Source organism: Cannabis sativa, chromosome 8 (assembly GCF_029168945.1).
Source record: "Cannabis sativa cultivar Pink pepper isolate KNU-18-1 chromosome 8, ASM2916894v1, whole genome shotgun sequence".
NCBI lineage: Eukaryota > Viridiplantae > Streptophyta > Magnoliopsida > Rosales > Cannabaceae > Cannabis > Cannabis sativa.
In genome coordinates this window covers 45,553,012-45,567,138 of record NC_083608.1, presented here as the reverse complement: position 1 = coordinate 45,567,138, position 14,127 = coordinate 45,553,012, and the positions used below count along the sequence as shown (strand labels likewise).

Genomic DNA, 14,127 nt, shown 5'->3' with positions numbered 1-14,127 from the left:
TTATTCCAATCTTTAACCATTAGAATATTCTTTCTATTGCAAAGTTATTAATAAATTTTTTATCTTACCCTTAGTTTGAATATTATTGTGATGTTATATATAGAACTTTCTTTCTTTTTTCTTCAAATTAATGGTATTTTTGTCTATGGTTCACATATTTTATCCTGATAGATTGTTCTTATTATTATTATTTTCATTACTATTCCACCAAATCAAATATATATATCATCTAAAAATGTGCACTTAAGTATAGTAACAATCTATTTTACTGGTCCTAGAACTCAAACTCAATAACATATAGTGGTCCCTCCCATTGGATACAAACTGCACTAAGGCTAGATAACCTTATAACACTTCTTGTTAAACCATTCGCTAAACTATTAAACGATCTACTAATGAAAAAATTAACCCAAACAACACCAAAACCAGAAACTCCATCCTTCCAAGAAGCATTAATGAATAGCACATAATTCTCAACATAATGCTCTGAGGCTGGTAGAACTGGGATAGGTAAAGCCATCAATTCTGAATCCATCATTGAGTTCCTTGTCATGAAAATATTCGAGAATTTTGTGGAAGTAATTGAAATAATGTTTTCCACCTTCACCTCAGTACCCTAGATCATATACTTATTACTTTCATCCCAAATATCTATGAATAAGCAACCACAATAGTACAATACGTCATCACCTTATCTCTAATGTCTGATTAATCCCTCATAGAACTACCTTGGATGTTGGAGCTGAACAATGGAAACTAACCACCAAACCAGGCAGCACGAGCTAGAGGTCAGTCTCTTAAAACATGCAAGCTTGTTTTAAGAGACTTTGAACAGAAAATACACGCTTTATCTTAAGACAAATTTGAGGTTTTTTCTTCGGAGGAAGGACATTCTTGCAACACAACTAGCCCACGAGCTCAAAAAATTGTTTTCCCTTTTAAAATATACTTTTTTTTATTGAAAAATACTAAAATATTTTTTTAATAAAAGATCAAAAATATCTTTTTTCCTAGTTTCCTGAAGAATCCCGCGCCACCCAGCTGTATCCATGCTTGTTCTGATTACTAAAAATTGTTGCATCGATATTGATTTTGATCGTGTTACTAACTGATTCAATCTACTCATTCCATTCTCCATTTTTTTTTTTTAATGAAAACATATAAAAATCAAAAGATTTATTTTGCGCACAATTTCATTGATCAAAATTTCTCATCTTTTTTAATTTTAAACAATTTTGAAAATCATGTATAAGTTATAGTGGACTCATACTTATCATCCCTTTGTTAGGTTTTCAGTATTTTTATCTTGAGGATTTTCGTCCTATTAAAGATGAATCACTAATATCTTCTAAAAAATTAGCATAAACTCTTCCAAATTATATATTTATTTATATGATGGGATTTGAACTTTCACTACTCTTCAAATAATGCTAATAAAAATATTCCTACAACTATACTATATAATTTAAGAAAGAAAAATGCTAAAGGATAACAGTAGTGCTTAGTACTTTCTTATGTGTCATTATCACTATTAGTCCAATTAAATATTAGGTCCTATATAGTTTAATATAATAATTTTTAAGAAATATTACTAACTAATCACAATGCGACATGTCGAGAAGGTGCTAGGCACCAATAGCAGTACTCTTTAAGAAATTAGTTCCATCATGCGTTAATTATATCCAAAATTATTGGTAAATAAAGAAAATTTATGTCAAGATTAGGGTAGACTGTGAAATCGAGATAGATTTTTGTAAATTTTTTCATTGTCATTTTTCCAAAATAAAAATTACAATGTGGGGTGGCGGCCCGAATAAAACCCCGGTTCGCGCTTTCCGGTCGGGTTCAACCCGAAAAAAATCTCAGTTTGCCATCTCTAAGTATATAGTTACCTATCTTGTCACATGCCCATAATATCAATTAATTTGCTGAAATAGTCAAAACCTTAAAGGCTAAGATTTCTATATACATCGTGTCACTGACAATTGACATCGAAGTATCGAGTCCATTGACTTCACTATAAACGACACGTCGTTCAAATCTACGACCAAACATAACGCTGTCGTTTTACACAAAACGACAACGTTTTTAATAAGAACACGAGAAACAATAGCGGAAACAGGCTAGCAAAAATGATGATGTGGTCCCACTAAATTAAATTATCTTTGTATTAATAATCATCATCAATTCATTCTCAAAATTCAATTCAGATTCGCTTTGATCACAACAACGAACCAAAATCAATCCAAAAATCGCTATTCAAACATGAGTTACGATCCTCCACCAGGTGAGTTATTCGATTCAATTTCTCATTCATTTCGTTGTTTTAGCTTGTAATTTCAATTCAATTTCCGTACTTTTGTGTTTTGTGATCTTGTTTTGATGCGAATTTTCGTTTTTGATTATCTTTGTGTTGTTTTAGGTTACGGATCCTCGTATAACCATCATCATGTTCATCATCAACCACCGCCTCCACCGGGATTTCCATCGGCGCCGCCTCCTCCAGGGTATCCGGGATACCCACCACCACTGCCAAATCAGCCTCCTCAGTATGAAGGGTATCAAGGATATTTTGGAGGAGGGTATCCACCACCACCACCGCCTCCTCCTCAACCCCAACGGTACCACGAACACTGTCATAATTACGAGCATTACCGTTACCAGCAGGAACACAATGGTTGTCTTTCGTTTCTCCAAGGCTGGTATGCACTCTCTATTGGGTCTTTTTCTTATGTTCATTACATTTACATTGATCTTGTTTTTTTTTTCCTATTTGTGGGTCATGATTTTGGTGTTAGTTGTGTTTTTAATTAAAATTATTTGTGATCATAAAGCTAAAACCCAATTTCATAAGTTATCCAAAAGTAGTATTAGCTTAACTTTATAATGCAATTGCTGTTTGCTGAGATTATTATGTGATATAATTTTATATTATTTTTTAGCTTTTTCCCCAAAAGTAGTACATAACACCTTCAAAAGATTCGACCCAAAAGGCTCAAATCGTCATTGTATGTGTTGTTATTAATAATCTATGATGTTTGAGGACATCTATGTAGTAATTGTTATAATTTATGTCTATTGAATTAGTAGTGTAGTTTAACTTAAGCCTTGATTCTATCCAACTCTAAACTATCTTTTAATGTTTTTTGCTTTTGTGATTCTGACAATAATTCAATGTATCATGCAGTTTCGCCGCTCTTTGCTGCTGTTGTTTGTTAGAAGAATGCTGCTGCTGCTATTTTTGATGAATTCAAAAAGCAAGTGATTGATAATAATCATTTCAGCACTTTCTTTCTGCTCTTGGTGTTGTGCTAGAGATTTTCATCTAAAGCTAAAATTGTTTTAATTATTACGAAAGAGTTGCTGTTGTTAACCTCTTTGAGTTATATTGAAGAGGTTTTGTGACATTGTTTATTGGGGTTGCTTCATCATTCTCCCCTTTATTTTGTGCAGTTTGTGTGTAAAAAAATGTTTCATTATTAACAGTATATGATTTCTGACATTTCTGGATAGTGTGAGTTTCCAATGCTGTTTCTCACATTTTTTTCTCGCCATTTTCACCTATGCAATTCCCAAAGTTTATTGGCATCTTTGTTAGAACCGAATTGAAATTAAGAATTTTATAATTTGACATCCATAAAGTCCATTCAAAAAGCACTTCTTTTTGGTAAAAGAGGTCTCCTCCTCTTCATTCAATTCAAGAGCATATAGTTTGAGTTGGCTAATTTCTATATACAAAATACCAATCTGACTTGGAAAAGAACAAACAATATCTGCAAGTGCTAACACCGTCTAAATTATCACATCGGTTTACAATAGTCAAAACCTTCGTAAACAAACACAATTACATGCCACCACTAACCATTAATAACCAACATCAAGCTATATAAGTCCACTTATCTGTTCTGCTAAACAGAGTACAACATCTTGCAACTACTAAATTAAAGAAGAACAAAAAATAAAGTGGAAGCCTAATAAAGAAAGAAAAAAGGTAAAAACCCCAACTGCAGCTACAGCGTCACCACAAACTCCGGCGCATCACCCCTTCTCCCTACCATCGTCCGGTACAGGTACATTTTCTCTACATTATGCCCGTCTTGGTTGAGGCAAAACTCGCTCTCTTCATTGTCGTTTATAATTTCAACATTAAGACTGGGCATCTTCTTGGCCACTGTCTTGCAGCCTCCCAAGGTGACTCCACAGGACGACATCCAAAGGGATCGCATTGTTTCATACTTTCCCACGTCCGATAGTAGTGCCACGTCACCAAAGGGGCAATCCCTAATCTCGAGCTTTCGAAGCTTCTTGCAGCCATTCAACACATACAGCATTCCTTTGTCACTGTCTCCAGCAAATGCAATAGACAACATTTCAAGCTGCTCGGCATACATTCCAATGTAGAGAAAAACTTGGTCTGTAAGAAGGCCAGAGAGGGACAAACGCCTAATGTTTTTGCATCCCTGGACGATCGCTCCAAAACCTTCATCCAACGGCTGTGAGGTCACCGGGTCTGGTTTTGTAGGATCAAGGATGCATAACCTGAAACGGATAAAATTAGGACAATTCTTGGCTACTGTTATCAGAGCCGCATTGGTCATCTGCTGGCAGAAGTACAGCAAGGAATGAAGCTTTGGGCATCCCATAGATATGGCAACTAAGCCTTCTTCTGTAACAGCATCATGCCCAATTCCATTAGGATCAGATGGAAAAACTCTCAATTCCTGCAACTCTTTACAAGTAGAAGCTACAACCGCCAACCCTTTGTCTCCAATGCAATCTAGTATCTGCTCAATCACAAAGACCAATGTAATTTGATGCAAAATTAATAAAAAGCAACTAAAATTTTACTAAATGGTTAAAACTATACATACCCACAAGCGCTGAAGTTTAACACATCGACGAATTAGCTTAATGAGATCAAAACCATGTATGCCCGGAGCATAACTCAAGTTCAAAGATGTGAGGTTATCACAAAGCGGATAGAAAGCTCCGACGCACCTAGGTGTCACCTCCAAAAACCCTGACAAGCTCCTAATTGATGTACATTTCGAAAGAGTGTTCTTTAGGTTGAGGTAGGACTCAGAATGGGGGTCTTGGACACAAGACCCAGTACCCAAATCCACTAGTTGAGGAGCTTTCACCAGTATTTTCTGAAGGGTGTCAAGAGGAACAGCACGGTTTACCCTCAATACTTTGAGGCCAGGGGACCTTGCAACTAGTCTCTCAAGAGCAGCTAAATTAATTTCTCCTTTGAGGCAAGCAAAATTAAGTGACACCAGAGAAGTGCATTGATCAGCAAAGCAGCTCAGCCAGTGCCCTTTATGGTCATCAATATCATTCTCTTGAAGATCCAACTCCCTCAGATGCCTATACCAAAAAAAAAAAAAACAACAACAACACATAAAGAAAGAGTAAGACAGTGTCAGATACAAGCTCAACAACAACATCCTGACACCAATATAGCATTAATTGCCTCATTTGGCTCGATCTACACGTTCCTATACCTCTTTAGTTCACCAACACATAATAATGTTTAACAAGAGCCTTAAACAGAAATACTCATAATAACTAAATTCACAAAACAGTAATTTTGAATCAAAGGGGTTTTCCCAAATTAGCTACAGTTGACATTTGAGGGTACAAAAAAGGTTAAAAAAAAAATAAAAGACAAAGACAAAGCTCAACATAGTCATGACAAAAGTAAAGAAGTCAATTCAAAATTCTTACTTGCAATTGGCAGCAATAGCAGCAAGGCCATCAGTGGTGAACCCTTCACAGCTAACGAGAACTAAAGTTTTGAAATTGACAAAAGACCTAGAAAGCAAATCCAAGCTATCATCAGATACCACCATTCTCTTCAATCTAAGCTCTTCCAACCCAACACGGCTACTAGCCAAGGCTTCAATCCATGGCTGAACATAACCACCCCATTCATCAGGAACCAGATTGAAATCTGCAAAATGAGGCTTCCCCTTCAAAGTAAGTGACTTTAGACCTGGAAATCTATTGATAGTCCTCTCAGGACTGATTGCATAGCAATTCCCTACGAACACTTTTTCTCTGCTAAACCTCTCGATTCTATACCATGATTTGCACACCAACGACAACGCGTTTCGGTCCTTGTGCGATGTTACGTAGTCGAACACATGTTCTACTACCTCGTCAGGAAAATAGTTCATCTTTTTTCGAACACCCAATTCAAAAATACCTTAAAAATCCCAACTTTCTCAGGAAAAAAGAAAAAACTTCCGAAGATCTGAACCAGATTTTCGGCTCACTACTAGTCCAGGATCTTTGGAAGAAAAAAAAAAAAGAAAAGCTTAGATCTAAAATATATAATAAAGAGAGAGAAAGAGAAAGAGAGGCTTAAAATTACAGACTCTGCCACTCTCTTCTTCCATTAATTACTTCTCAATCTCAGATCTGTACTCTGAGGAAACAAAATAAATAAATAAAAATAATTGAGCTGAAAATGAAAATGAAAAGAAAGAAAGATATTCTCTTTTGTTCTGGGTGATCATCTTGAATCAAATAGTGATGATTACTATGACGAAAACAATCGAAAAAGGAAAAAAAGAAAAATACAGATCGAAACTCGTAGATAACTCAGAATCAACAAACTCGTTTTCCAGAAATGGAAACTCGTAAATATGATTCTAAACTCAAGAGAGAGTGTTTATCAACACACCCATAGCTACTCTCTCACTACTGCTACTCTCTCTCTCTATCTCTCTCTTCTCTCTCTGAATCACAAACCCTTGTGTTAAAGCTAACACAGCCTTAACCTAACCATGGTTAGAGAAACTAACCCCAACCATTGGTTCTTTTCTTGTAGGCTTTTACTTATTAGATCTAACGGTCAGACTTCATTTGGTGAGAGTATGAAGAATGATTTCTGACCGTTGATTAGGTTATCATGCATGTGTCCTTGTCACGTTCCGAAGGGACGCTTCTCTCTCTTCACATATCAGTAAAGTGAAATTACGAAAAAACCATGCAGAGAGATAAGATTGATATCTTCATTACGCGCGCGAGTGTTCGACACTCGCGGCTTACGACTCGTGAGACAGCCCATGTGATTGAATCGTAGTGCCCTAGACCGACACTCAAACCTCAGAGGAAGCGAGTACACTAAATCTTTACTCGCGAGAGTAGCTTTTTCTAAATTTGTGGTTTTGAAATAAAAAAAAATTATATTTTATTTAATTGGTTTTTTTTTAATTTATAGTAATTTTATTAGTTGAAAATTTTGGATAAATTATGATAATATTAATATGGGATTTGATTAATGATTAGGGAGATTCAGGTTAAAAAAAATACTGATTTTCAATGCACCGAAATCAAATATGATGAAAATGGTGGTGATTAGAATAGCTTGATATACAAGAACTCATACCGAAGAATAAGGTATTAGAGTTTTCAGCGGCTAAATTTTAACAGTAAAAAATTAATATCACCTTAAATTATTAATAAATTAACAATTTGAAAGATTTTATCACTAAAATTTAAATTAAAAAATTAAATACAAATAAAATAATAATTGTGAGAATTTAATTGAAAAACTTGTGATTATTATGATTATGATAAGGATAACGATCAATGACCATTATGATTGATCATATGATTCTGTGTGTGATGGTGCACTGTACTACATTCCACCACCTCTTTTTCTACTTAAATGGTTCAACTGTACTACATTACAGCACACATTTATTTTGGTGTTTGTTTGGCTATGAGGATATGATAGAGATTTTAAAACTTAATAGAAAAAAAAAAAGGTTTTGAAAGAGAGAGTACTTGGCTCTATTGCATCACTCATTTTCAGTACCTAGTACTATTGTTACAACAATAAATGCAACTGTTAAATGATTTACGGGAAGTTGTTATTCAATGATTCAAAAAAAATAAATTGTATATATTTGGAGAAATTATAATTTTCAAAAAAAAAATTATAGTTATAGTAGTTATTATACCAGTTTTTGATAAAAATTAGCTACTGTAATTTTTTGAAATGCATTTTTGGAAATTTTATTTACATTCTAAATTTTTTTAGAAATATTATATTTTAATTTTTATTTTATATAAAATTTATATTTTTAATTATATTACATTTTTTTAATTTTTTTTCTAATTTATATTAAATAAAAATAAATTATATTTTAAATACTATGACAAAAAAATATAAAATAATTTAGAAAATAAAATAAAACAAGTATTAAAATTAACATAAAATAATATGAATAAATTTTAAAAAAAAATATTGAGAATAATTTTTAAAAATTATTTAAGATTTTTTTAATAATAAGCTGTATTTATAACTACACAAAATAAAAGTAACTCTACTAATAAAAACAAAAATAATATTCCTATTTTATAGTTTTTTTTCTTTTGTTATTTGTTATGATTTTGAGGAAATTTTGGGTGTGATAAAAGAAACGGATAATCTATTTACATTTTTCAAAAAGCCAATTATTAGTGGTCATTTTAATGGGGTTTTACTACTACTACTACTATACTAGCATGATGGGGAACCACCTCTTCTCTATGTAATCAAAAACCATTATTGAGAAGTTATTAAAGCACTTAAAAAAACATTAAGCATATATCTTTATTACACTTTTTTTTTCTCACTCAATTTTGCAAGTAAGAAATAAGTTGAATTTTGTTTTTTTCTTCTTAAAATAAATAATAATGATAATGATAATTATTATAATTAGGATGTTTTCAAATCCATCTCTACTTCCATGTTTTTTTTTCTTTTTTCCAAGTGCTTTTCAAGTGGGCACCTAACTTGTTTTTATTGTCAAACTCTCTACTATACTATTATTGATAACTTTGACTAAAACGCCGTTCATACCTTATTTTTCTTCACACTTTTCTTTCTCAAAATTCTTTAAGCCATTCATAATTTGCTCTTAAACCAGTCAAACTCAAACTCTCAATATGTATAAATTAATAGTTATAATATTTTAGATTTGTTTTTAATGCCACACTTACACTACATTAAAAAATATATTTTTAGTGAAAGTGAAAAAAATTATAACTAAAAAATTTATCATTATACCTATTTGTCATCACTAAAAAAATCGTAGTAAAAAGAATTAGTTCTTTTTTTTTTTTTATGAATATGATTACAATTTTTTGTGTGATTAAAAATGTATTTTTAATCACAATTTTAATCACAATAATTTTTATTCTTTGTGTATATTATGTTATTGTAACTAAGATTACACATAATTTGTAACTAAATATTTATTTCTAGAGCTTGTTTGAAACCTCATTTCCAAATAATTACTGTAAGAAAATTATGGCTAAATGTGCAAAATTAAATTAATAAAATTTTAAACAATAAAACGATTAGTAATGACAATATTAATAGATCAAGAACAATAATCGACAGTAAAAAACAAGGACAAACAGAGTAATAAAACCAAAAAATAATAAATACATAAAATAAAGAAAACAACACCAAGATATATACTGGTACAGTACAATCCTTCTTGATTGAGCAAGAATATGTACAATGTTGTAACGTCCCAATTTCAAGCCTCCATTGGGCCCTTACACCCACGGAATGATGGCTCTTATACACGAGTACATCACTCTAGTTGCTTCATGGAATGATGACTGACCCTGCAAACCAACACGAGTCTTTCCAACGTGATTTGTCCTCACTCGCCCGCTTCTTGGGAAAACTTCCCAAGAGGTCACCCATCCTGAAATTACCCCAGGTCAAGCACGCTTAACTACCACTCCAGGAAGGAAGACTAGCCAACTAGAGCTCCATCCTGGAATGAGGCTAGCTATCCCAAGAACTGGACCCGGAGTGGACATGATAGACATCCGGGAACTCCCTTCCGAGACTGGCAACCGTGAGTAAACAACTTTCTAAAAATGATGATTGTGGAGACCTTTTTATTTGGAGGAAGTATACTACAAATTCTACCTAGTTACTTCAAAGTAAAAGAATGACGATGATGAAGGAAGAATGCAACCATCATTAGTTCGTGTTCCAGGATTCTCAATATACTAACTTTATGAGTGAGGGAGGCAGAAGAGATAGGGTCAAAGAGATGGGCTCCTAGGGATTTAGGTTTAGGGTTACTGAAAAATACAACATTTTTTTTTTATTTTCTTTTATTTGTGTATTTATTTATCGCTTTCTTAATTTTAATATGAATTTTGAAATTATTTTTTATAATTTTTAAATAATAATATTAGGTGTACCAATATAAATGTGTCACGTGTACAATAGTGTATACTTAAGTAGTCCATATTAGTAATTAAATGAATGACACTTAAGTGGTGTTTGATTGGAGGTAATGAAATGGAATGGAACGGAAAGGAAATGTAACAATCTTCATTCTATTCTTTTGTTTGGTTACATATTAAAATATTAGAATGTCATTCCAATGGAATGATCTTTCTACCATTTTGGTGGAATGACTATTCCATTTTAAAATGAAAGAAAAGACCATTTCAATGCATGATTTTTTTCTCATTCTCATTTCTATTCCTATATTTTCATTCATCTCAACCAAACGCTACCTTAATATTTGAAGGATTAAGTGCAAGTGAAATGATAATTAAGAGAATTTAACAGCGAAAAACTCATAATTTTAGTGTGGCATGTGGTTTAGCTTTTAAATGAAGAACTATTTATTTTATAAAAAAAAAAAAAAACATTATCATTATATTACTAAAACGTTTTTAGTGTGTGAAACGACAAAAGAAACAACAAGAAACGCAGTGATGTAGTAGAAATAGTAGAAAAGAGAAGAAGAGGTACTTTGTGTATTGTATTTGTATTAATTCTTAGCAAGCAGTCCTTGATGTTTTTTGTACATTATTCATTTGAAATTACAAGTAAAAAAAAGAGAAAAGGACTATAAATAAGAAAGATGTGGCTACATTACAACAATGGTGTTCCCCACCTACACTTGAGCATTCTCTTGGATTCACTGCCTATTCTGACATTCACCAAAGATTAAAATTAAATTAAATTTATTTATTTATTTATTTTTAAAAACAAAAAGTAATATTGAAGAGCAGACCAATTTCTGACTACTGGGCTGGCTGGCCTTTTTCTTTCTTTTCTTTTTTTTCTTCTCTCTCTCTCATACGCATGCATATATTATTAGCTTTTCTTTTGGTGGCTTTCATAAGAAAAATGTGGTGCCAAGTGAAGAAACTAGAAAGAGGGATATGGATACCTTTAGCATTGTCTAGTGTCACAACTTGGTTTGTAACAGTCACTAAATATATATATAGCTTCAATTAGTGGCCTTTTGTTTTGAAGAATGAAAATTGGAGTCAATTAATGAAATATGCATCATGGGTTATGGTCTTTATTAAAATCATTTGTGGCTTTAGGGTTGAGATTTGAATAATAATGTGTCTCATACCAATGTTTACCATGATTAGGTTTGATTTGAGCATAAAGAGGGCATTGTGTATAAAAAGACAATAAAACAATGTTACTCGTGTCACGAACTTAGTAATGTAAGAGCGTATTAAAGGTCATAAAAGAGAAACGAGTACGAGTATTATGATCCTGATTGGTTAGGTTTTTAAAAGTTTTTTTTTTTTATTTCTAAAATTTCAAAAATACTTTTGTTGGTGGTTGGATAATCAATAAATTTCAATTTTAAAAATCAAATTGAATAGCTTTCTTTCTAAGAATTTTCTGAGAAGTTAAAAGTAAAAATAAAATTTCAGACAAATAAGTTTATATAATGTGAGATCTCGATTGAGATGAACTTGGATTGAGCATAATTCTATTTTCAAGCATGATATGAAGTTGACATGAATTAGAGTATATAACAAACTCAATTCTCTTTCTCTCTTTTTTGTAATGATGAAACATACTAGTCACAACCCTAATTTTATTCTTTCCTTTTATTCTCTTGTGTAACTTAGCTTAGGCTGTTTGTTCTGTTGTTCTTTAGTGAACTTTAATTTAATTGAATAATGAAAACATTAATAATGGACAACTCAAGCCAGAAAATAATAACTAAATGAAAATGAAAACAGCAACAGTCATCATCTAATTGCTAAACACCAATATATATACACATTTTCTATATGTGCATAGAAGGTGGTGATTTCTTATCATGTTATCTTATCTTCTTATCTATTAAAAGCAATAGTAAGCATTGTTTTTTTTTTTGGGGGGGGGGGGTTATTAGTTAAAACTAGCTAATCAGATTGGCATGTTCTTTACCAAATTTCAGCCCATATGTTGAATTTTCTAAAAAGAGAGAGAGAAAAGGCCTTTCCAAACTCTCCAAAGAGCAAGAATCAGTAGCCACGTGATGGTGGGCCAGCCCATTGGTCAATGCTTTAACATGGCCACAACTCACTCATGAGAGACTTGAGTTGTTGTACGACTCATATATTACCCAATTACCCATAACTTCAAGAGTGTGGTGAGTTGAGATGTGATTTGGGATTGGTAAATAATTTTTTATAATAATAGTAAGCATTGATTTACATTGCTTAACAATTTTTTTCTTTTCATAAATAATTAAGTTTAATTATTGATTATAAATAAATATTTAAATTTAATTTTTAGCGGTAATAATAATTAAGTTATATTTTTTAAATTCCGTAAATAATTGTCCGTTAAATGTCAAGTTATTATCCACGTGTTATTTTTTATTAGTATATTTAAACTAATTTTTTTAAAAAATAATAAAAATTTAATGATCTGAATTAATTAAAAATTACCGCATGTCAATTTATTTAACACTTAACAGTCAAATACTTACAAAAAGGACTTAAATTTAAGTATTTATGTCGTAAACTACTATTTTTTATAAAAATTATTAAATTAAAATAATGTAATACTTAATTTTAAATTACTTTAAAATATGTTTTACTTAGAAAGAAAAATGTAAATAAGAATGACAGATCTAGAAGTATGAAAATATATACATAGAAATAGTAATATGAATAAGATAGGTATGAAATTACAAAATTTAATATAAAACCATCATTTTACTCTATAATAAAATGATAATTTTTTTAAAGAACTAAAATAATCATTACACTAAAATAGTAATTATATACAATTAATTTGAATGACATGCATTTTAATATTTATTAAAATGTGACTAAATAAAAAAAATTAAAAATTAATTTATTTTCTATTTCATCACAACCTAAAGTAGTGTTCGAACAAATTTAAATTAGCTTATTTTTATAAAAATAAAGTAAAGGCTCATGAGCCATGCTGAAAGAAATATGTAGGATAATATTTTTTTAGATCTTGTGTTTTACAAAAGTTATCGATTGAATTTTTTGTTTTGTTAAATAATAAATTTCACTTTATATTTTTTAAAAATAATACAAGATAGTACCTTGAGTTGATTTTTTGTCAAAATAAAACTTACTCACAACCCAATTAAGATATATTATGAAAATATTGAGAATATTCTTGCATATTTTTTGTGCTATAAATTGTCTCCAAGTTAATTATGTTAAAATATATATACAGTATAAAAAAATTTTGAATTTAGGGTACATTTTGTGTCATTTTAAAAAATACAAAATTTAATTTATCATTTAATAAAATAGAAAGTTTATTGTGAAACTTTTGAAAATAATATTAACCTCAATATACTATATGTACATTTAAATGTAGTTATGGTTCCAAAAGTTTAGAGAGAAAGGGGGAAGTAGTTGGATTGTTTAAGGGATTAGAGTTGTACTAATACATGTGGGAGAAGAATGGCTTTGTGAGATTATATTATAATTTAGTAATTTATAATATGTACTTATTATAATATTAATAATATAAAGTTATAAATATAATAATTATAATAAACTTAATTTAATGAGAGAAGAAAAAGGGTTATTGTAGTCTGGCAAAATTTTTGTCTTGGCATTGGCCAACTGTGTCCGCACAAATCAACAAGAAAATAATAAAAATGATTATAATTAAATAATGCACTAAATGACGTGTTAGTTTAGTTGAGTTGAGAGAGTAAAACCAATGAAAGAGAGGTCTTAATTTTTGGGAGTGGTTAGGCCAAAAGAGATGATAATTGAATATAATTAAAGCTCCACTTGCATATAATTACAAGCAGAAGAATATAATTGAAGGTGAAAGTGTAACACCAAAAA

The 14,127-nt window shown here is 31.0% G+C and overlaps 2 protein-coding genes across 2 annotated transcripts; one reads left to right on the top strand and one right to left on the bottom strand.

The window, feature by feature from the left end:
- Window positions 1-2,104: 2,104 nt before the first annotated feature.
- On the top strand, window positions 2,105-3,502 carry LOC133029976 (cysteine-rich and transmembrane domain-containing protein WIH2). The gene is made up of 3 exons (XM_061102066.1): window positions 2,105-2,287; window positions 2,423-2,702; window positions 3,188-3,502. The coding sequence occupies exons 1-3, from the start codon at window positions 2,266-2,268 to the stop codon at window positions 3,243-3,245; spliced, it is 360 nt and encodes a 119-aa protein (XP_060958049.1). The 5' UTR covers window positions 2,105-2,265; the 3' UTR covers window positions 3,246-3,502.
- A 270-nt stretch (window positions 3,503-3,772) lies between these two features.
- Window positions 3,773-6,792, bottom strand: LOC133029975 (protein AUXIN SIGNALING F-BOX 2-like). Its single transcript, XM_061102065.1, has 3 exons — window positions 5,728-6,792; window positions 4,872-5,367; window positions 3,773-4,784 (listed from the first exon to the last, which is right to left on the bottom strand). The coding sequence occupies exons 1-3, from the start codon at window positions 6,177-6,179 to the stop codon at window positions 4,011-4,013; spliced, it is 1,722 nt and encodes a 573-aa protein (XP_060958048.1). The 5' UTR covers window positions 6,180-6,792; the 3' UTR covers window positions 3,773-4,010.
- Between the last annotated feature and the right edge of the window lie 7,335 nt (window positions 6,793-14,127).